General features: G+C 36.4%; 1 protein-coding gene across 1 annotated transcript in view; it reads right to left on the reverse strand.

Annotated features, from left to right (window-relative positions):
- The window catches only part of LOC137228976 (dynein axonemal heavy chain 11-like), a 46,202-nt gene extending 24,470 nt beyond the window's left edge, over positions 1-21,732 (reverse strand). The window contains exons 1-4 of the mRNA XM_067746174.1: positions 21,657-21,732; positions 18,885-19,096; positions 13,477-13,710; positions 12,090-12,257 (exon numbers count right to left, since the gene is read on the reverse strand). Of these exons, the coding sequence (XP_067602275.1) occupies positions 12,090-12,257; positions 13,477-13,710; positions 18,885-19,096; positions 21,657-21,732 (690 nt within the window). The remainder of the gene's footprint in view (positions 1-12,089; positions 12,258-13,476; positions 13,711-18,884; positions 19,097-21,656) is intronic.
- Positions 21,733-22,001: the final 269 nt, after the last annotated feature.

The following is a 22,001-nucleotide window of genomic DNA, read 5'->3' on the forward strand; positions in this document are numbered from 1 at the left end:
TCAAAACTGCAATGATGTATCACCTCACACAGGTCAGAATGGCCATCATCAAAAAATCTACAAACAATAAATGCTGGAAAGGGTGTGGAGAAAAGGGAAAACACTCCTACACTATTGGTGGGAATGTAAATTGGTACAACCATTATGGAGAACAGTAGGGAGGTTCCTTACAAAACTAAAAATTGAACTACCATATGATCCAGCAATCCCAACTCCGGGGAATATATCCAGAGAAAACCACAATTCAAAAAGACACATGCACCCCAATGTTCACTGCAGCACTATTTACAATGGCCAAGACATGGAAGCAACCTAAACGTCCATTGACAGAGGAATGGATAAAGATGTGGTACATATATACAATGGAATATTACTCAGCCATTAAAAAAAAGAATGAAATAACGCCATTTGCAGCAACATGGATGGATGTGGATACCATCACACTAAGTCAGACAGAGAAAGACAAATATCATATGGTATCATTTATATATGAAATTTAATTTTAAAAAAATGATACAGATGGGGAATTCCCTGGCAGTCCAGTGGTTAGGACTCTGTGCTTCCACTGCAGGGGGCACAAGTTTGATCCCTGGTCAGGGAACAAAGATCTTGCATACTATGCAGTGTGGCCCAAAAAAAAAAAAAAAAAAAAAAAAGATACAAATGAACTTATTTACAGATCAGAAACAGACTCACAGATTTTGAAATCAAACTTGTGGTTACCAAAGGTGAAACGTGGAGGGAAGTGATAAATTAGGAGATTAGGATTGACATATACATGCTACTATGTGTAAAACAGATAACTAATAGGAACCCACTGTATAGCACAGGGGACTCTACTCAATATTCCGTAATAACCTATATGGGAAAAGAATCTGAAAAAGAATGGATATAAATATGTATAACTGATTCATTTTGCTGTACACCTGAAACACATTGTAAATCAACTATACTCCAGTAAAAAAATTTTAATGCATCGATTAACACAATTATGATATTTCTCTTCTTTCACCTGTTAATATTGGGATTACACTGATTTTCAAATATTGAACCAGCCTTGCATCCCTAGAACAAACCCCCTAGGGACATGGTGTAGAATTCTTTTTGTATACTGTGGAATTCTATTTGCTAATAATTTAAGGATTTTGTACCTATGTTTATGAGGGATAAGAGCTTGCACTTTTCACTTCTTTGCACTGTCTTAGCTGGTTTTGGCAGCAAAGTAAAACCTACTAGCTTTGTAAAACAAATGGGAAAGTGTTACCTTCACTTGTATTTCTGGAAGAGACTGTGTAGAACTGGTGTCACAGGTATAACTTGGTGACATTGAAGTTTAGTTCCAGACCACTGAAATGAAGTAGTTATCACAATAAAGCAAGTCACATGAATTTTTTTTGTTTCCCAGTGTGTATAAGAGTTATGTTTACACTATAGTGTAATTACACTAAGTGTAATAGTGCTATTACACTAAGTGTGCAACAGCATTATGTCTAAAAAATGTATATACCTTAATTGAAAAATTACTAAATTATTACTAAAAAATATTAACAATCTTCTGAGCCTTCAGTGAGTCACAGTAATAACACCAAAGATCACAGATCTATCACAGATGACCATAACAAATACAGTAATAACAAAGTTTGAAATATTGTGAGAACTACCAAAATGTGAGAGACACGAAGTGAGCAAATGCTATTGGAAAAATGATGCTCAACACAGGGTTGCCATGGACCTTTGATTTAAAAAAAAAAAAAATTGAGGTGCGCCTGTAATTCTTAAATATTTGGTAAAATTCTCCTAGGAACAACCTCAGCATGAACATTTTCTTCAGGGGAGTCTTTAATCACAAATCCAATTTCTTTAATAGTTATAGTGTTATTCAAATTATCTCACCCTCACAAGAAAAAATTTATGTGTGACAACAGATGTTAAGTAAACTTACTGTGACAATCATTTCACAACATATACATGTATCATATTATTATGTTGTACACCAGTGGCCCCCAACCTTTTTGGCACTAGGGACCAGTTTCGTGGAAGACCATCTTTCCACAGACCGGCCGGGGTGGGGGATGTTTCAGGTGTTAATGTGAGAGATGGGGAGTGGCAGACGAAGCACTGCTCGCTCGTCTGACACTCACCTCCTGCTGTGCGCCTCGTCTCCTAAGAAGCCGTGGACCGGGGACCTGTTGCACACTAAAACTAATACAATGTTACATGTCAATTATATGTCAATTTAAAATATTTATTTCATATTGAGTGAGTTGTGGTAGCTCTAATTTTTTTAGGAATTGGTTCATTTCATCTAAGTTATCAAACTTATGTGTGTAGATGTTATTCTTTTGTGTTTTGGTATTCCCCATTTTTTTGATATCTGTTGATGATGTAATTGTAGCTATTTTTTACTCCTGATATTGGTAATTTGTCTTTGTTTCTTTGTAGTCTTGCTAGAGCTTTGTCTTTTCAAAGAACTCTTACTTTCACTGACTTTTCTCTATTCTTTCTTTTCAATTTCATTGATTTCTGCTCTTTCTTTCTTCTGATTATTTCCTTCTTTCTGATTGATTTGTATCTATTTGCTCTCCTATTTTTTCTAGGTTCTTAGCGTGGAAACAGATTATTGATTTGAGATTTTCTTCTTTTTTAATGTATGCATTTAGTGCTATAAATATCCCTCAGAACTGCTTTAGCTGTTGCCACAAATTTTGATATACTGTATTTCCTTTTCATTCAGTTCTCTACACTTTATTTCTCTTGAGACTACTTCTTTGATTCATGGAATATTTAGAAATGTGATCTTTAAGTGTTTAGAGATTTTCCTGTTAGGTTTCCGTTATTGATTTCTAGTTTGATTCCACTGTCATCAAGGAACGTACTATGTAGGATGTCATATCTTTTAAATTTGTTGAGGTTTGTCTTATGGTCCAGGATATGGCATATCACGGTACATGTTTCACAAGCACTTGAAAATAATGTGAATTCTGCTGTTGTGGCATGGAGTGTTTTATAAATGTCAATTAGATCCTCTTGGCTGATGGTATTGAGTTCTTTTAGATCCTTGCTGATATTTCATCTGGTTGTTCTTTCAATCACTGAGAAGGAAGCATTGAAGTCTCCAACTAGAATTGTGGATTTGTCTATTTTCTTTCTCAGTTCTACCAGTTTTTGAATCACATATTTTGCTGCTCTGTTGTTTGATGCATACACATCTAGGATTGCTATATCTTCTTGGTAGATTTACCCTTTTATTTTATCATTACATAATGTCCCTTCCTGGTATTCTTTTTTTTTTTTTCCTGCTATGAAGTATATTTTACCTGATATTTATATAGCTATTACTGCTTTCTTTACTGCTATCCTTTGATTAATGTTTGCATGATATGTCTTTTTCTGTTTACTTTTAATCTGCATATATGACTATATTTGAAGTGAGTTTCTGAAAGAAAACATATAATTTGGTCACTTTTTAAATCCACTCTGCTAATCTCTGTCTTTGTATTGGTGTACTTATACCATTTACATTTAATGTAATTATTACCATGTTAGGGTTTAAGTCTGCCATTTTATTTGCTGTCTATTTGTTCTGTTTTTTCTTGTTTTTCTGCAACTGTTTGAAATTTTTTAGCATTATATTTGATGTACCTATAGTGTTTTAAGTCTGTCTCTTTATATTGCTCTAGATATTACTTTATTACATTATATATACATCAGTGTCTAATGTTGCCATCTAACATCAGTTCAAGTAAAGTATAAAATCTTACCTCCCACAACCAATGAATCAAGGAAGAAATCATCTAGGAAATTAAGAATACATTGAGACAAATGGGGAAAAAATCCAACATACTCAAACTTAGGGAATGCATCAGAAGCAGTGTTAAGATTGAAAATTTATCACTGTAAAGACATACATTAAAAAAGGATCTCAAATGAATAACCTAATTTTACACCTTATAGGAGTTGAAAAACAGCAAACTAATCCCAAAGCTAGCAGAAGGAAGAAAAAAAATCAAGATTGGAATAGAGATAAAGGAAGTAAACAACAGAAAAATAGAGAAAATCAACAAAACCAAAAGTTTGCTCTTTGAAAAAGAAAATGAAATTGACATTTAGCTAGATTGACTAATGAAAAAAGAAACTCAAATTACTAAAATGAATGCTGGGTAATTCAGAAATAAAAAAGATTATAAAAATATAAAAAATATAAAAATATGCTATGAACAAGTGTACACCAAACTCTATAACACAAATGAAATGAACAAACAGAAACACACAACCTACCAAGACTGAATCGTGAAGGAAAAACTGAATAAGCCTATAACTAGTAAGGAGGTTTAATCAGTAATCAAAAACACTTCAACAATAACAAAAAAGCCTAGGACCAGACAGCTTACTGATGAATACCACCAAACATTTAAAGAAGAATTAATACCAATCCTTCTCAAACCCTTGCAAAAAAAATTGAAGATATAACACTTCCTAACTCATCCTGTCAGGTAAATATTGCCCTGACACCAAAGCCAAATAAAGACATTACAAGAAAACTACAGACTGGTATTCCTTATAAATAGCGATACCAACACTCTCAACAAAAAGTCGCAAACGGAATCCAGCAGCATACTAAAAGGATCACACACCATGACCAAGTGGGTTTATTCCCAGAATGCAAGGATGGCAAATAAAAATCAATGTCAGTAGACCACATTAATAGAATGACGGAAAAGACCACATGATCATCTCAACTGATGTAAAAAAAAAAAAAAAAATTCAACACCCTTAAATGATAAAAACACTCAATAAACTAGAAATGGAAGGAAACTTCCTTAACATGATAAAGGCCATCTATGAAGAACCCACAGGTAACAGCATACTCCGTGATGAAAGACTAAAAGATTTCCCCCTATGATCAGGAACAAGGCAAGGATGTTCCACTTCCACCACTTCTATTCAATACTAGCTGGGGAAACACTAGTTAGAGCAATTAGGTGAGAAAAAGAAATAAAAGGCATCCAAACTGAAAAGGAATAAGTAAAATTATCTCTGTTAATACATGACATGATTTTATACTTAGAAAACTCTAAAGATTCTGCACCAAAAGCAAAACCAAAACCAAAACAAAACCACTATCAGAGGTAATTCAGCAAAGTTGCAGGATGCAAAAATCAGTTGCACTTCTATATGTCAGTTATGAGCAACAAAGTTGGATCCTTACAAGATATACAAAAATTAACTCAATATTTATCAAAGACCTAAATGTAAGAGCTAAAAGTATAAAACTCTTAGGAGAAAATACTGGAGAAAATCTTCATGACATTGGATTTAGCAATCATTTCTTGGATATGACACTGAAAGCATAGGCAACAAAAGATAAATTTGACTTCATCAAAATTAAAAACTTTTGTGCATCAAAGGACACTACCATGGGTCTGAAAAACAACCCATGGAATGGAAGAAAGTATTTTCAAGTCATACATCTGATCAGGGGTTAATGTCCAGAATATAAGAACTCCTACAACCCAACAACAAAGGAATCCAATTCAAAAATGAGCAAAAGACTTGAATAGGCATTTCTCCAAAGGCATAAAGATGCCTAATAAACACATGAAAAGATGACCAACATCACTAATCATTATGGAATGCAAATCAAACCACAATGAAGTATTACTTCATGGTCACTAATATGGCTATTATCCAAAATAATGAAAAATAATAAGTGTTGATGCGGATGTGCTAACATTGGAATCCTGCATTACTGGTGGGAAGACAAAATAGTTCAACCACTATGGAAAACAGTTTGGAAATTCCTCAAACAGTTCAAAATAGAATTACCATATGATCCAGCAATTTTAATCTTAGGTACGTATCCATAAGAATTGAAAGCAGGGACGACACAGATACTCGCTCAACAATGTTCATAGCACCATTATTCACAAGAGCCAAAGAGGTGGACACAAGCAAGCATCAGTCAATAAATGAATAAACAAAATACATTATATATATATATATATATATATAAAATAGATTTAGCCTTAAAAAGGAATTAAATTAAAAAGGATAATTTAGCCTTAAAAAGGGATTAAAGGAAATTGTGACACATGCTACAATATGGATGAAACTTAAAGGCTTATGCTAAGTGAAATAAGCCACACACAAAAGAATTATTTTGAGTCCACTCATATGAGGTATCTAAAATAAATAAATTCATAGAGAGAGAAAGTAGAACAGATATTACCAGGTACCAAGGGGAGGGGGCAATGAAGAGTTATCATTTAATGGGTGCAAAGTTTTTGTTTGGGATGATGAAATGTTCTGGAAGTGGATAGCAGTGATGGTTGCACAACATTGTGAATATACTTAACGCCACTGAATCGTACTCACAAATGGTTTAAATGCTAAATTTAATGTAAAATACATTTTACCACAATTTTATATACAGAAAAAAAACCTTCCTTCTATTTTGATCCCTTTACTCTCTTCCATTTATAATGGTCTTAAATACTTTCTGTACATACATTTAGAACCACAGAGAATGTTATAATTTTTGCTTCCACCATGAAACATTATTTAGAAAACTCAAGAGGAGAAGGAAATTCTATTGTATTTACACTTATTTCTACATACCACATTCTTCCTGCTGTTCCAAGGTTCCCTTCTTTATCACCTCCTTTCTGTATTAAGAACTTCCTTTAGCCATTCTTTAAGGATCAGTCTACTAGTGACAAATTATTAGGGTTTTTTTTTTTGGTCTAAGAATTTCTTGATTTCCCCCCCCTTAATTCTTGAAGGGTATTTTTAACTGGGTACAGAATTCTGAGTTAACAATTCTTGTCTTTCAGCACTTAAAAATATTTTGCCATTTCCTTCTGGCCCTTGTGATTTCTGATAAGAAAACCACTGTCATTCAAACCATTTTTTCCGCTTGGGTAAGTTGTGCTTTCTCTCTCACTACTTCTGAGATTTTTTTATCTTCAGTTTTCAGAAGTTTAATTATGATGTGTCTTGGCATGGATTTCCCTGGGTTTATCCCTGGGTTTACCTTTCTGCTACTGATATCCTCTTGAATCTGTAGGTTTATGTCTCTTGCCAAATTTAGGTGGTTTCCAGCTACTTCTCTGAGACTTTCAGCTTCATGGTCTTTCTCCTCTCTTTCTGGAACTTTGAGGACACTAGTGCTAGATCTGTTACAGTCTTATAAGTCCCTAAGGCTCTGCTCATTTACTTTCAGTCTACCTTCTCTGTTGTTCAGACTGAGTGCTTTCTATTGTTTCATCTTCCAGTTCACTGATTCTTTCCTCTGTCACTCCATCCTGACACTGAACTCAATCACTATGCAGTGTATTTTTATTTTTTTCAGCTCTAAAATTCCAATTTGTTTTTTATATCTTCTATTTGTTTGCTGAGAATTTCTATTTCTTTACTGAGGTTATTTTTTATTTGTTTCATTATGTTGATAATTGCTTGTTGAAGCATTTTTGGCATGGCTCTATAAAGCCTGTCAGATAATTCTAACATGTCTTATCTCAATGGTGACATCTATTAGTTGTCTCTTTTTGTTCAGTTGAGATCTTCCTGGTTCTTGGTATAATGAGTACATTTTTATTGAACCTGGATGTTTTCATACTATGTTTCATATTATGAGACTGGATTTTATTTAAACCTTCAGTTTTTGCTAGCATTCTACAATACTGCTCTGGCCCCTTTACTGTCAAGTGGAGACAGAAGTCCAGTTTCTCCACTCAGCAACCATTAATACCTAAGGGTGGGGAGCTCCTGTTATGGCTGGGTGTTCCAGTTTCCCATGTGGTCTCAACAGATGTCACAGTACTGGTGACCTGGTTACTATTTGGTCATGGTGAAAGCACTGACTTTCTAGAGGCTTCCTGTGACACTACCCTAGTGGGGTAAAGGACACTTCTGGGTGAGGAAAGAAATTCAGGATTCTCATGTGTTCTCCACTGACATCACAGAGAGTGAGCTCATAACTGGCTAGCTAGGATGAAAATCATGACTCCCTACTTGGCCATCACTGATACCACCCCAGTGGAGGTGTGGACTGGGTGGGGTAGCATTTTACACATTGGCTGTAAGTCTAGTCTCCCCATACAGTCTTTGCTGGCATGGATGGGGGTAGGGAACAGTTTCTTCTGTGATATTTTTCTGGACTAGAGAGACTGCAGTCTACAAGTTTTCTGTCTTGCCAGGCTGTCCCTTTCTTGAGAGGGATCAGGCTTTAATTGAGGTTTTTAATGTCTGTGACCACTGGTGTTTCCAGGTTGCCAGTGTCTTCACCTCTAGGTCTGCATTATTTCAGGCAAGAAGGAAATTCAGGTAACTCATCACTATGTTGTCTTTTGGGTCCATCTGTCTTCTTCTTTTCACCTTTCAGAGTCTTCTTATGTGTCTTTTACACAGTGACCGGTACTGTAGTTGTACTTAGAGGAAAACGGAAAAGTACATCTACTCCATCTTCCCAGAAGAAGCTCCTAAGTAAATTTTTAAACAGTGATATCTACTACTTTAAATAACTTTAAAAAATAAATAATACATAAATTCACGGAATAATATACAATTTTTTTAAAAATAGGTAATGCTATTGCAGTGATACAGAATGACTGCTAAAATATATTAAGTGACAAAAGGTATACATGATCTGTAGAGGATGCTATGAGTGCAAAAACAGAATTCAAAATACATACACCCATGTATACACTAGTACATGCACCATGTATCACTGGAACATTATATAAGAAACTCATAATGGTAAATGTCCTTGGGGAAGGAAAATGAAAGACTAGGGGGAAAAGCAGGGAATGAGAAGAACGGGACTAAATTTTTGCATTTTTGCATGTTATCTTTCCAAAAGAACAAGTAAGTAATGTTTTTAAATAATCAATTTTTCCTTGAAAAGTAAGCAGGCAAGACCTGAAAATCCTACAGATGACTAATAAGAAATTTATGTAGTTAAAATTTTTAAATGCTACACACTGTAATAGCAAAAGAATTAATAAATAGTTCAGGAGACTAGAACAGAACAGAAAACTAATTGTAGGAACTAGAACACAAGCTAGTACAGATTAATAACTACTTTTAAAGTGAATTTTAGATCCTGGAGTAATGGCGGGCTAGGTACCTGGATCAATCTTCCTACTAAAAACTAGCAGGCAAAAGGAAACTAGCCACAGCATCTTGGATCACACCACCTCAGGGCACAGGTCCTCAGGTGAGTTCCTCCAGTTGCCCCAGATGAATTTATTCCCTTCATTTCTAGGAAAACGCAATGAGGGTGATAAACACTAAAGAACTGACATCGCACAACAAAAGAAACCTGATAGGTTGAGAGTTCTGGGTTGGAATCTCTGTTCCACTCCCTGGAACTGTGTAATCTCGGGTAATTTACATATCCTCATCTGCCTGGGTGGTCACTCTCAGGGTTACAGCTAGAATTAAGCAGGAATGTGTGTAAAGGTTTGGCGTGATGCCTGGCACCCAACACTTGTTCAGTAATTATTAATGGACTCATTAACAGACACTAGTGGAGCCAAGAGGTTACTCTCAAGAATATCCACCATCCTTGCTTAGTTATCTAGGGAATTTTATTTACTCAAGCTACACCTCAGAATGTCGGTAAAAACCAAGCTGCTGAGCCTCAAGTCACCTGCCCATCAGTTAAATACAATTAAGAAAGCAAGTCTCTTATCAAGTTCAAAATGATACAAATTGTTGTCTATATTCACTAACATCAAACTTGCTAAGAGACTACAACTCAATGATTTCCACCACTAAAAAAGAAAGGATAACTATGCAACACGATAGAGGTGCTAATAATCACTACACTGGCTATTAAAATATATAAATGTATCAAATTAACATGCTGTACACCTTAAATATGCACAATGTTACATGTTTCAATTAAATAAATTAGAAAGCAAGTCTCTCCCCCTAATGGTCTGGATCTCAAAGAGTCCCATAGGAAGAAGTCAAAGCAAATACCTAAAGTGAACTTTATATTCAGTATTAATAATTCAGAAACCCAAGAACATTTTTATGGACACACCGGAGAAATCCCCATCTTCTGTAAATAGACTATACTGGCAGAACTTCTGTCATACCAATAAAGGCTCAAAGCCTGATTGATAGGCTTGAGATTAATGAAGAGAGAGACATAAACAGCATTTCCAAAAGCAAATTGCCAGTCACTGTTTCTCTAATTTACCAGAACATATATAAACCATTTCTACACCAGAGGGCAGGAAGTCTGACTATGATACACTGGACAGTTACATTAGCACTATTCAATGGGGATTGGGGAATGCAGAGGGGTGTGTGCAGTGGGAGAGGAAGGGCATAGGGGTGGGCATGTGTCATGGGGAAACACCTGTATGAATATATGAGTTTGCAGGTAGTTCGCTAACATAATATCTCCTAAAAATTACCAGCTGATTTCATCATAAAAACCAGAACACAATGAAACTCAGCTAAAAAGCCCCCAAATGAACAGTTTATTAAGCAAAAATATACAATCATTGCAATATTCTGAGGCAATACTGATAACCAAGACACATTCAAAAAAAGCAAAGGTCATCTTTGACATAAGCACACCAACTAAGTGAACTTTTAGTTAATTCAAATTTCGATTTCGAGGAATAACCAAAGTCAAGGAGCTTTTAAATTATATTCTAAAGCAGGATACAGTAATCAGATAAAAGGATGAAGGGGAACTTCGAGGGCAGGTTATCAATGTCTCTAACCCAGATCTGGAGATCACAGGTAAGCCTTGCCCATTTTATACTAAATACAAATAGCAAGCAGATATATGTGTGTGTGTGTGTGCGTGTGTGTGCGTGCGTGTGTGTGTGTCAAGAGCAAGTGAATTTTCTATTCTATGTTTGTGACTGTGCAGGGTTTGGGCAGACACAGGGATAAATTCAGGACCTTTAGCACTACCAGGGAAGCGATATCAGCTAAACCTAGCCATGTCCTCCAACCCTGGCACACTGAAAAGCTGCCAGGATTTGTAATCATGAGCAAATCAAGGCTCTCCTGTAACTCGAATGCACCCGACGGTCCTGTGCACGCTGGGTTTCACGCTCCTCTGCTTAGTTGCTCATAAGAGCTAAATCAAGCCCTCCCCCCCCGCAAGAGTCCCATCCTGTCCATATTCACCGAATTCCTGCTGGGTGCCAGACATCTTACCAGGCTCTGGGGATGAGCCCATGCATTCCCCTAGATCATCACCACAGATCTAGGTTTCTCTTACTTCCCCACAAATGAGCAGGACACACAATGACCATATCTTCCTTACCATTAACTCTACTTCCCAAAAACTGTCAGCAGTTCAGAGGGATTAACTTTGCTAACCACGTCCTTACAAAGCTAACATACTGTACTTGTACACTTCAGAGAGTCAATTATTTGGCCAAATATACACATTATAGTGAATAAATTCACATTCCACAAAAAACAATGATGACGAGAGGTAATCTAGTTTTTTTTTTTTTTAGTACCTGGGATTCACTGTCATAGCAAACCACTAAAATGAAGCTATTTTTATCCTAGAGCTGCAGGGATGCCCACAGGAACTCCTTGGCTCCTAACCTGCTGGCAGTGACAGAAAACAGAAGCAGCTTAAACCTGAAAGCTTCCCTCTTTTTCAGAAAACATACATGTTAATAATATATGTAATGAATGAGGTGAAAGTAAATATTCAAGTAGATGAAAAATTTACCTAATGATTCAAGAAAAGGCTAAAATAAAACACACAAGTTACATGGACACCAGATAATCAGATCTAAGTGAGTTAATATGGAAAGTTCCTTTCCACTATACATCAACAAGAGACAAATCCAGACTGAGGTCCACTGTTATATTAGAAACAGTTTAAAATATTCTAAACTGAAAATGCAAAAGTTAGGGACCTAACTTCTGGTCCCTGATCTACCACTAAGTAAATGAGAGACCTCAGACAAGTCATTTCCCCTCTTTCACCCGGGAGAGGTTGGACTGAATGGGACCTATTATCACTGTGACCTACTGTCCTTCCCAGCTTTAAAATACGATTCTATGAAATTGAAAACAAAAAGATACAGTATTACCATGTTATTGTAATCAGATGGGTCATATGTGCTCTGTTTAAAAATCTTACAGAGTTCCATAAATTCTTCACTCATCTCGTGGATTTGTCCATTTAAAATTGCTCCCTTGGTACCGCCAAATTCAAGTCTTTCCAGCTTTTCAAATTCCAGTATGGTGACAAATACATCCTTTGAAAAAAAACATCGTAAAGATTTTTCCACCCTCTTGAGTAGGAAAAGAACATTTAAAAGTTTCAAAGAAAGAACATTTTCCAACATTCAAAATCAGTGAGTCAATGGACACTTACATGACATAAAGTGAATATTAATGATGTAACTGAACTAAGTAACTGCCTACTTTTAAAATCATACTCCCATTTTCACATGGACTGAAAATTATCAAGCAGTACAGGCAACACCTAGCTTACCATAGTTAAACATTTGATTCTCTAATTTCATATCCTTCTAATCATAAGTCAGACGTCCGGGTGAGATCCAAAACTCATTTTCAGCCACCAACACTGCAGTGATGGGCTCTCTTATGGAAAAGGAGCTTAAGAGACTGTTATGAAAGGGTGATGCAAGTTACCCAGAGTCAGGCATTTGGCACTCAAACTTTAAGAGGCATTCAGGCTGCTTAAATGATGAGAATTTTCAAAACATAAAGCTCTAATTTTGAATGAAATTCAACAAATCTATCAACAAAAAAGCCCGAACATGCTAGAAAGAGTTTTACAAAGAAAACAAGGAAGTTCAAAATGAAAAAAAAACAAAAACAAAAACAGAAACCTTAGCCAGTTGGCTCCATACAAGTTGTTGTGTGTGTTTACATGTATGTAATTCATGTTTGGTTTTTTGGCATTTAAAACATTTATAAAAAGCACGTTTTCATGTTCTTTTCATCTATTTTTATGAATAGTTATAATATTTGAATAGTATAACATATATATTTATATACTAAAAGTTACCATGATATTTTAGATTATCAAATGGGTTTTCAGCTATGGAATCCCAATAAAACCATCAAACATGTAAAGGAAAAAAGGGGTTATTTTATAGCTTCCTGATTTACAACCATTTTCTAGGAACGTAGTAAGCTGTAGGACAAGGGTCACTGGTACATAGAGATTCACTTACACTCAGTATAATAAAATAATCAAAAATGAATTTTTTAGAAAAAGAAGCCAAAGCTTTAAAACTAAACAAAGCTTTGAAACTAAACAAACTAAAGCTTTTACTGTATCTTGATAGCACGGGCCTCGTAAACTCCTCATGAGGATCACCAAGAAAGCAGACTTCCCACCTCCCACCCAAGTAGAACAAACTATTCCCTAAATCATATAAAAAGCTATAGGATTTTCTGAAACAACTTACAATATGAATAAATTACAAGTCAATAAATGAATACCTCTATTTTTATGAAGCGGTCGAGAAATTTGTCAAATCTAAGAAACACCAGATGAGACTGGAAATCCCATGGTTTCAGCTCCTTATTTCCCATAAAATAGCTTGCCAATCCTTCTCTATAGTTAAAAAAACAATTTTTGAAAGTCTTTAAGATGTTAACGGCCACCTGCACCTTTTCCAGAGAGTCTTCAATTTCTCCTCTCAAAAGGTCTTCAGGCAAAAGGTAAGCTAGTGCCTAGGATTCAATGAAAGGAAACAATAATAAGAAAATGTTTAATAGTTTTACTGAAAATGACTGTTTCAATGAACTGTTTTATTTTTTCAGTGCATGATTTTTAAATTACAATGTCTAGAATTGGGGCAGCAATGCTGTAAAACAGGAAATACAAATTCTAGAAATTCAGGCACTTAGGTTTCAATGACATACTTGCATACATTAGAGACTTCTACAGGAGATGCTGCAATTTCTGGAATTAAACATTCTGCCAATGACTACATTTTTGCTAAGCTTCAAAGATACAACAACTGTGTAACCAGAATTTGCATGGCTATTCCTAGCAGCAAATATTCTGCACAACTGTTTTTTCATATAAAGAAATGTATAAGCCAGGAAGGGACATCTATAAGACCATGTATTTTAAAAATACGGTCACGTTACCTGGCAGCACAAGGTCACTTGAAAAGGTGAGAAAGAGCTAACATAGGTGATTATACCATTGGCAATTCTTTTAGGTTAGCAGACTTCTCTTCTGGGGGCTTAAACTCATTATAGGACGTAAAATCTAGCCGAGATATGCCATATGAACTAGTTTTCAATAGTGGAAATGCAAAGGCGAGAACGATTATAGAAAAACCAGCAGATTCATGTAGCAACTCTCGTAGGACCATCATTCAGTTCTTCCCTTTGCATATTTGTTATCAACTTTCACAATTTCCCTGTTTAGGAGCCTCAGGAGCCTATAAAATCTAATCCTGATGCATCTTCACCTCATATAAATTATACGTTTAAACTGCACACCTTTAATTCTGCAGTTGCTTAGAAAGTTGTCACAGATCTCAATGGAGAAAGTATTGAAAGCCATTGGGTTCAGCACAGCAGATAGAAGAAATATTTTTCTAAATGTAGACATATTGTCCTCCATCTCCCAATAATGGCTATGGTTTTACATGCAATATAGACTCTGTGCCATAAATGTGTAAAGTAGTAAGAATATCATTCATTTGGTGTCTAAAAAGCCTACTAACTAGTTCCTTCAATTCTAGCAGATCAGGAACAGTGAACAGTGGAGACCATGGTCACCTGGACAGCACATGACCCATCTAAAGGGGTACGTGAAGCTCTAGCAGCTGACTGTGTCAATGGGGATGCAAGAGCCAATGCAGTGAGATCTGACTTTTCAGTAGAGGCTGGGATGTTGGAAATTCAATGAGACCTACTCAATTTAAGCATCAGAAACAATTTTTTTTAAAATTTCAAAATACTATGCAAAATAAAAGCAGTGCATTGATCCATTGGCCAAAGACAGTTGACAGAATGCCAGCTTATGACTTCTGACGTACACCACAGCAAGGGTTCAAATGTTTCATAAACACGTTGAAGTCTACACAGTCACAAAAACAAAGTACATGAAAACTATATAAGAAAATTATAAAAGGCACATAAAATGTGTGATCACACAAATCATGCAATGTACAAAATTAAGAAACAACATGGTACAAGTGTATACTCAATGAATCACTGCAAATTTTTTAAAGCTGGTAATGCTCAAAGCTGAATTATACTAAAACTTTTTACACATTGATAATAGCAATGCAATTAACATAATCTTTTGAAAAAGAATTTGTAAATATCAAATAGCGTTCAATAGTCATGAAAAGATTGTACCCCTTGATCAACATCAGGAATTTATATTAAGCCAATTATCCAAGTTAAGGAAAAGGATTTCTGTATAAAGTTGTTTTCTGCATGTTGTTTATAATACAGGAGGCTGGAAGCAACGTAAATATCCAACAATAGCAATCATTTTTCAAGAAGCTAGTAAAAAAAAAAAAGAATTATAAAATGCATAAATACGTGTAAATTTTGGAAGAAGGAAAATTTTTAAATGCTGAATTTTAGGGTGATAGAACTGCAGGACTATTTCCATTGTTATAAATTTTATGCAATAAGAGTATTTTACAATTATTCATATACCACATATTAATAGTAATTAGAAATAAAAACTTACATTAAAATATGGAGCAAAATGAGTAAGAACTCTGTCAGCTGGGTGACCTTGAGAAAGCTATTTATCTTCTCTGAACTTTTTTTTTAAAAAAGGGTTTTTTTTTTTAAAAAAAAAATACATGAAGTATCTACTAATAGCACCTATATCATAGTGTTGCTAGAGAATTAAACTCGTAGATTCTTGTAAAGGGCTTAGAAGAATTCTGGCAAATAAGAGGCACTATACAGTGCTTGTTAAATAAGTATTAAAAATAAGTTAGACAGCAAACAACTGGGGGTGGTGGCAGGTGGTGCGGAGTTTAGCTCTTCAGAGAACCCGGGTATGAAAGTTGACTCATTGCCCATTTTTGATTCCTAACATGTTGGGGCAGATTTACTACAAAGTCCACTTGGAGAATCTAGGAAATCAGGTCGACGGAACCTTTGGACATAAGCCAAGAATAGTAACTAAGGAACAAGAGAAACGACATTATTTCCTTGGGAGCTTGGCAAACTCTGGCCATTGACACAGCCTAGGAGCCGGGGATAATAGGTTTATAGTCTTACAGGTAACCAGGGCTCCTTGCAAGCCAACTACAATAGTGAATGACAACATTTGAGGTTTCTACACTAACACAGCTTTGCAGTAAAAGTTTGGATCATTCTCAAAATGAGATGAGGATCCCTCAAAAGGGGTTTGGGAGAAGCGGTGGTCACAGTGGTTAATCCTGCAGTAGGGATCCAAGCCATTAGGACGCAGTGCACTCACTTAACAAAACAGCAAAACTGAGTCTGCACAACAGAGAAACAAATAGAATGAAGCCAGAAGAGATGCTCAAATACAGCAAGGAACAGACCTGTTATCTCCTATCAACAGCTGCAACTATTTTGTAAGGCAAGAGTTTGGAACTAACTTTTACTGAGTCTCTGTTAAATGCCACACATAGCATTTCATTGAGGTTCTCTCTTTTGATCTTTACAAAAGCCCATAAACAGGGCACTTACAGGCGTGGAAAGTGAGGCTCGGAAAAGTGATTTAACTACTCTAAAATGGTTCAACTTGATCTTTTTTTATTCTCAGCTGTGCCACACGGCTTCTGGAATCTTAGTTCCCTAAGAATTGAATCCAAGCCCTCAGCAGTGAAAGTGTGGAGTCTTAACCACTGGACCACCAGGGAAGTCCCCTGGTTCAATTAGATTTGAATCCTGGTTGGTCTGAGCCCAAAGCCCTTTCCATACACCATTCCACTTCTTTGGAAGCAGAGAGGAAGACACACAAGCACACCTCAATCTCATATGTATTCCAGAAACGGTAAACTACAAGTCAGGAAACCTGTTCTTTAATTTGGATTTCCCCCTAAATGCTCAAGCAAAGTGAGCAAATGATATCTTTCAAGTTTCCATTAACTCACCTGAAAAAGTATCAGGATTAGAATGGCACACAGTTCCCCAACCAGTTTCTGCTACAACACTGCTCTCTTTAACGTTTAGAAAAGCAAGGTTCTGGCCTGGGGCAGCAGAAGCTCCAAACAGGTTGCCCTGTCTATGAACAGATTTTCAGGGCTCCCAGTCCCCTCCAATTTTACCCCACTATGCAATGAAAAATTTTAAATTTCTATGTGAGTCATGAGGTGAAAACCACTGAGAAGCATTAGACTAGATCAGGGATTTAGGTCAATCACAGTTGTCCACCCTTCTCTGAGCTAGTGATCCAGGCCTGTCCAAGATATCCTATCTCCCTGGCCACATGATTGTTCCAGGAGTGAAAATAAAACCCACTGGTCCAGAAAAAAAAACAGTCAGCCTCTTTCCAGGGAGGTTCCTCTACTAGAAGGATATCCATATGGTGCTACCAAAAGCCACCTTGGTTAACACGTGATGAGAGCCTGAGAATCAAGTCAAACACCAACGAGCAAAACAGAGCTTTGAAATTATCATCTGTGTCCCCTAGAGCAAGCTAATCTTCAAGTCTTTGCACTGTTAGACTTTCCACTTCACATGAACTTAGACACTTCTCTTTTTCTGCTTGTTTGCCAGTTACAGCTGGAAACGATCCAATTCTCATAGGAAGCGCTCTTACTTAGCAACTCAAAGGCTAAGCCATATGCACAGATTCTGATTCTCTGGCATCTGTTTTACAAAAACTCCTTAGGTGTTCAGACACACACCCTGATATAGACCCTGCTATGGACTAAAGTGTGACACCCGCTCCAAAAAAGTGCCTGTGTTGAAGCCCTAACCACCAATGTGACTACCTGGAGATAGAATCTTTAGGAGGTAATTAAGGTTAATGAGGTCATGAGGGCGGGACCCTGATCTGACAGGACTGTGGTTTTTTAAAAAGAGGAAGAGGGAGATCTTTCTCTCAGTGTGAGGGCACAGAGAAAAGGCAGCTATCTACAAGCCAGAAAGAATTCTCTAGTCAGAACACGACCATGCTGGCACCTGGATCTGGTCTCCCAGGCTCCAAAAATGTGAGAAAGCAATTCCTGAAAATAAAGCCACACAGCCTGTGGTATTTTGTTATGGCAACTCAAGCAGACTAAGACACACACACCCTCAACAAAGAATCACTGGATGATATGCCCTGCAAGTATCTTTTAGCTCTCAAATTATGAAATATTCTCTGATATTATGGACACAAGAGTAATTAAAGTTCCCACAGGATGAGGAAGCAGTCCAATTTTTTTTAAACATTTTGCAAGTTAAGTGAAGAGTAGAGAAACAATTATAAACAAGATTTTTAAAGATCAACCATGAATCAGAATTCTTTTAATATAATTCTACTACTATTTTTGGAGGATCATTTTTTTTCTGCCAGATTCTCTTAACTTACTTCCCTTTCCAAAAGTCTTCCCCCAGCCAGTGTTCCTGTGGAAACCAAAGGGAAAGCTACAAAGAAAGTACTACGTGTGTGTGCCTTTTATTAGAAGCTGCCTTAAATCTCTTTTGAAGAAAGGTAGGATGTTAAACAAACAGAATCCAGTAACAACCTGTCCCTTGACTGTATCTGACTTATTTCCAGAGCTCCTTTGCCTTTTAGGATACAAAGTCATCTGGCCTTTGTTACCATAAAAGCCTTATGAAAAAAGAAAAGGGAAAAAGGTGTTCTGTAGACTGGATTTATTCATTCCTCCTTGATCTCATAAAACCTACCAAACGGCAATAATTCTCATTGTTCCTATGTTTTTCATGCTACATACCTGGTCAATGAAGAGATTACAAAACTCTTGCAGTAGAACTATAATCCGAACAGGGGTATTATAAAATGTGGAATGACTCCAGATCAGACAGATGGTATGAAATAACGGGGCAATTAATACACCGGTCTGTGGGAATTCCGTCTCCTGAACACATTGAAGGTGTCTCCTCAGGGGTCTCAGGTAAAGTTCCACGTCTTGGGCTTCGAGAAGAGCTGAAAGGAAACCACCGTTAATGTGAGGCAGCCTCTTTTATCTGAAGTCACTTCACAAGGTCAAGAGAACAATGCAAAACAACATGGCTGTACTTAAATGCTGCCTCTTTCTTTTTATATCACTTACCCTACCATTGACACAGGACAGGTTAGGAAGGCTTTCGACACTGTCCAGCTGTAACAACCCTTCAAAGAGAGCCCAGGCGTAGTTACTCACAAGTAAATCGCGACTGAAGACTCACCAGAAAGTTAACTCCTCCCACGCACTTGGTACCAGCACAACTGAATCATTTATTATCTCATTCTAATGTCCTATAAGAGTAACTCATACCACGAAAAATTTTCCATTATATTATTATCCACAGTGTAACTATTGAAATTGTCAAGCATGGGTGATGAAAATATTTTGAACTAGATAAAAGCAATAGTTACAGGATATTGTGAATACACTAAATGCCACCAATCTGTACACTTTAAAAACTTTTTTTTAATGTTAGGTGAATTTTACCTCAATTTAAAAAATTGTTATGCATGGTAGGAATAAGGAATACTTTTTTAAAAAGGTATATATGAAGACAACATTGAAATAGTTATGATTAATTACTGGTTAATCTAACCCAAATTTTCTCTTGATTAAAACTGGTCCTTTTAATGTACCCTAAATGGATCTCCATCAGACTTCATTGTACTCCTGAGGCTACAAATACCTTTGATTAACTGAAAATGGTCTTTATTTATGAAGGTAGGGAATGAAGGAAAGTAAATTCCTTAATTTCTGGTGTTATCCCAAAAGACTCCTGTCAGAAATCAAAAAAACAAAGCAAACTGCCAGACTCTTTTTTTTTGGCTGTCAGAGTCAGGTATGCACCCACCCATGTTGCTCTTCTTGACATGTAACCAATTAATCTCTCCACCTAACAATAAAGACCTGGGAAGAAAGAGAGGGTCCAGAACTATTTTTTCCTCAGATGCACTCATGTTTTGAAATTAGTGTGTTTTCATCAGTGTTAATTTCAAAATCCAATAATTGCATGTAAAGGTAAAGTGCCCTTAAAATGTGATAAGCACTTCTAGTGATTTTACAAAGCCTCGAGCAGGTCTTTGGGAGAGCCTTCTACCTCTAACTGAGAATGGCTCTGGGCCACTTGTTCTACTGAAAGTGTTTTCTCCTGAATCTCCAGTCCATATGCTCAAAAGGCTTTGAGGATGCCTGGGATTCATTCCTGGAGAAGTTTTATTCACAGAAAATGTGAATCTTACTAGCAGAAAAAAATGCAAGCAGCTTCTGTTTATTGAGGGTACACTTACTATGTGCCTAGTACTCTGGGCACTGTATATTAGGTCTTCAATTCATTGGTCCTCAGCCAGGGGAGGATTTCCCCCAAGGGTCATTTGGCAATGTCTCGAGACACTTTTTGTCCTTACAACAGGCATGGGGGTAGTGGATAGAGGCCAAGGATGCTGCTAAATACCCCACAATGAACAGGGTGGTTCCCCACAACAAAGAATTATCCTGCCCAAAACGTCAGTGGTGACAAGGTTGAGAAACAGTGCTCTAATTCTTGCAACAATTATACAAGGAAGGTGTTAGTATGCCAAGTTGGCCAACAGAAACCAGGGACGCAGCAAATTTAAGATGTACTGAATGGATCTGGGATAGAAATACAGATCTAATGCCCTCTTGTCTTAAGGCCTCTTTTCAAACAGAGTTCATGGAGAAAAGCCTAAAGAGATAGCAAAACATTTTCAAAGTAGATTTTAAGTATTTCCTAACCTTCCACATGTTACATAGGAAAAAATTTAAAAATAATTTTCTCATGTTAGAAACAAAGACAAGCTATTGGGCCATGTTATCTTACAATTTTATCGTTTAAAACTTCAGTATCACGGATCATATCTGTATTTGCTTACACATGTCTAAAGGAACAGAAACAGAAATAAAAAAATTACGGAGGGGTGTTACGCCTGGGTGAGGTTGAAACTGGGTACTGAGAAGATAAGGAGACTTTTCACTTACACAATTTCCTTTTTAAATTAAAAATACCTGTTTATAATTTCTGGGTTTTAACAATGTACATGTATTACCTGTTCAAAATTCAACAAACAAACCCTCCTCTCTGTGTTTAATCTTCACCAAAACTTCAATGATGACTTTGCGTTCTTATGAGTTAAATAAATGATGGATGTTAAGCAAATTCAGAGATTCTACTGGGGAGTCACTGGACTAACTGCAGCCCAACTGTTGATTAGAAAACCTCCATGCTGGGCATTCAATGACCCGCTGCTAAACACCAAAGGCCTTTCCCCTCCACACACATACACTCTCACTGAAAGTTCAATCTAGAGCCTCTTTGGTAGGTACTTACTATATACCTGAAAAATGGTTTAATATAGCCGGAGAATAAACTGCAGATAATTAAGATGGACTTATCATTAGAAGAGTCAAGTGCAGTCATTTCATGAGCACGCTAAGGGTAGAAGGGTAGAGGAGGCTGAGCAGACAGGCAGGAGTCAGATCAGGAGGGACCACTGATGCCAGGCCGAGGAACATGAGTCTTACCATTTTCCACAGCCATGAGGATACCCTTCAAAGTTGGAAAATAGCTGCTTTGCTTATTTTTCAGGACCTTAACCATCTTGAGGACAATGGGAGCCTGAAGCTAAATAGAAAAAAAAAAAAAAAAAAAAATATATATATATATATATATATATATATATAAGCTAGATTAATGACTAAATAAATGCATTCTGCAATAAAATATTTAAATTGTATTCCATTCATGCACAGTACACACAGTATTTAATACTCAAAGACATACCTGGTTTCAAGTTAAAAATAATTTTTTTCCTTAAGACTGTATGTTATTTTACATGTATAGCTCTTAATTTGTATTTTCAAAAAGCC

The sequence above is a fragment of the Pseudorca crassidens genome, chromosome 8 (assembly GCF_039906515.1).
Source record: "Pseudorca crassidens isolate mPseCra1 chromosome 8, mPseCra1.hap1, whole genome shotgun sequence".
Classification (NCBI taxonomy): Eukaryota; Metazoa; Chordata; class Mammalia; order Artiodactyla; family Delphinidae; genus Pseudorca; species Pseudorca crassidens.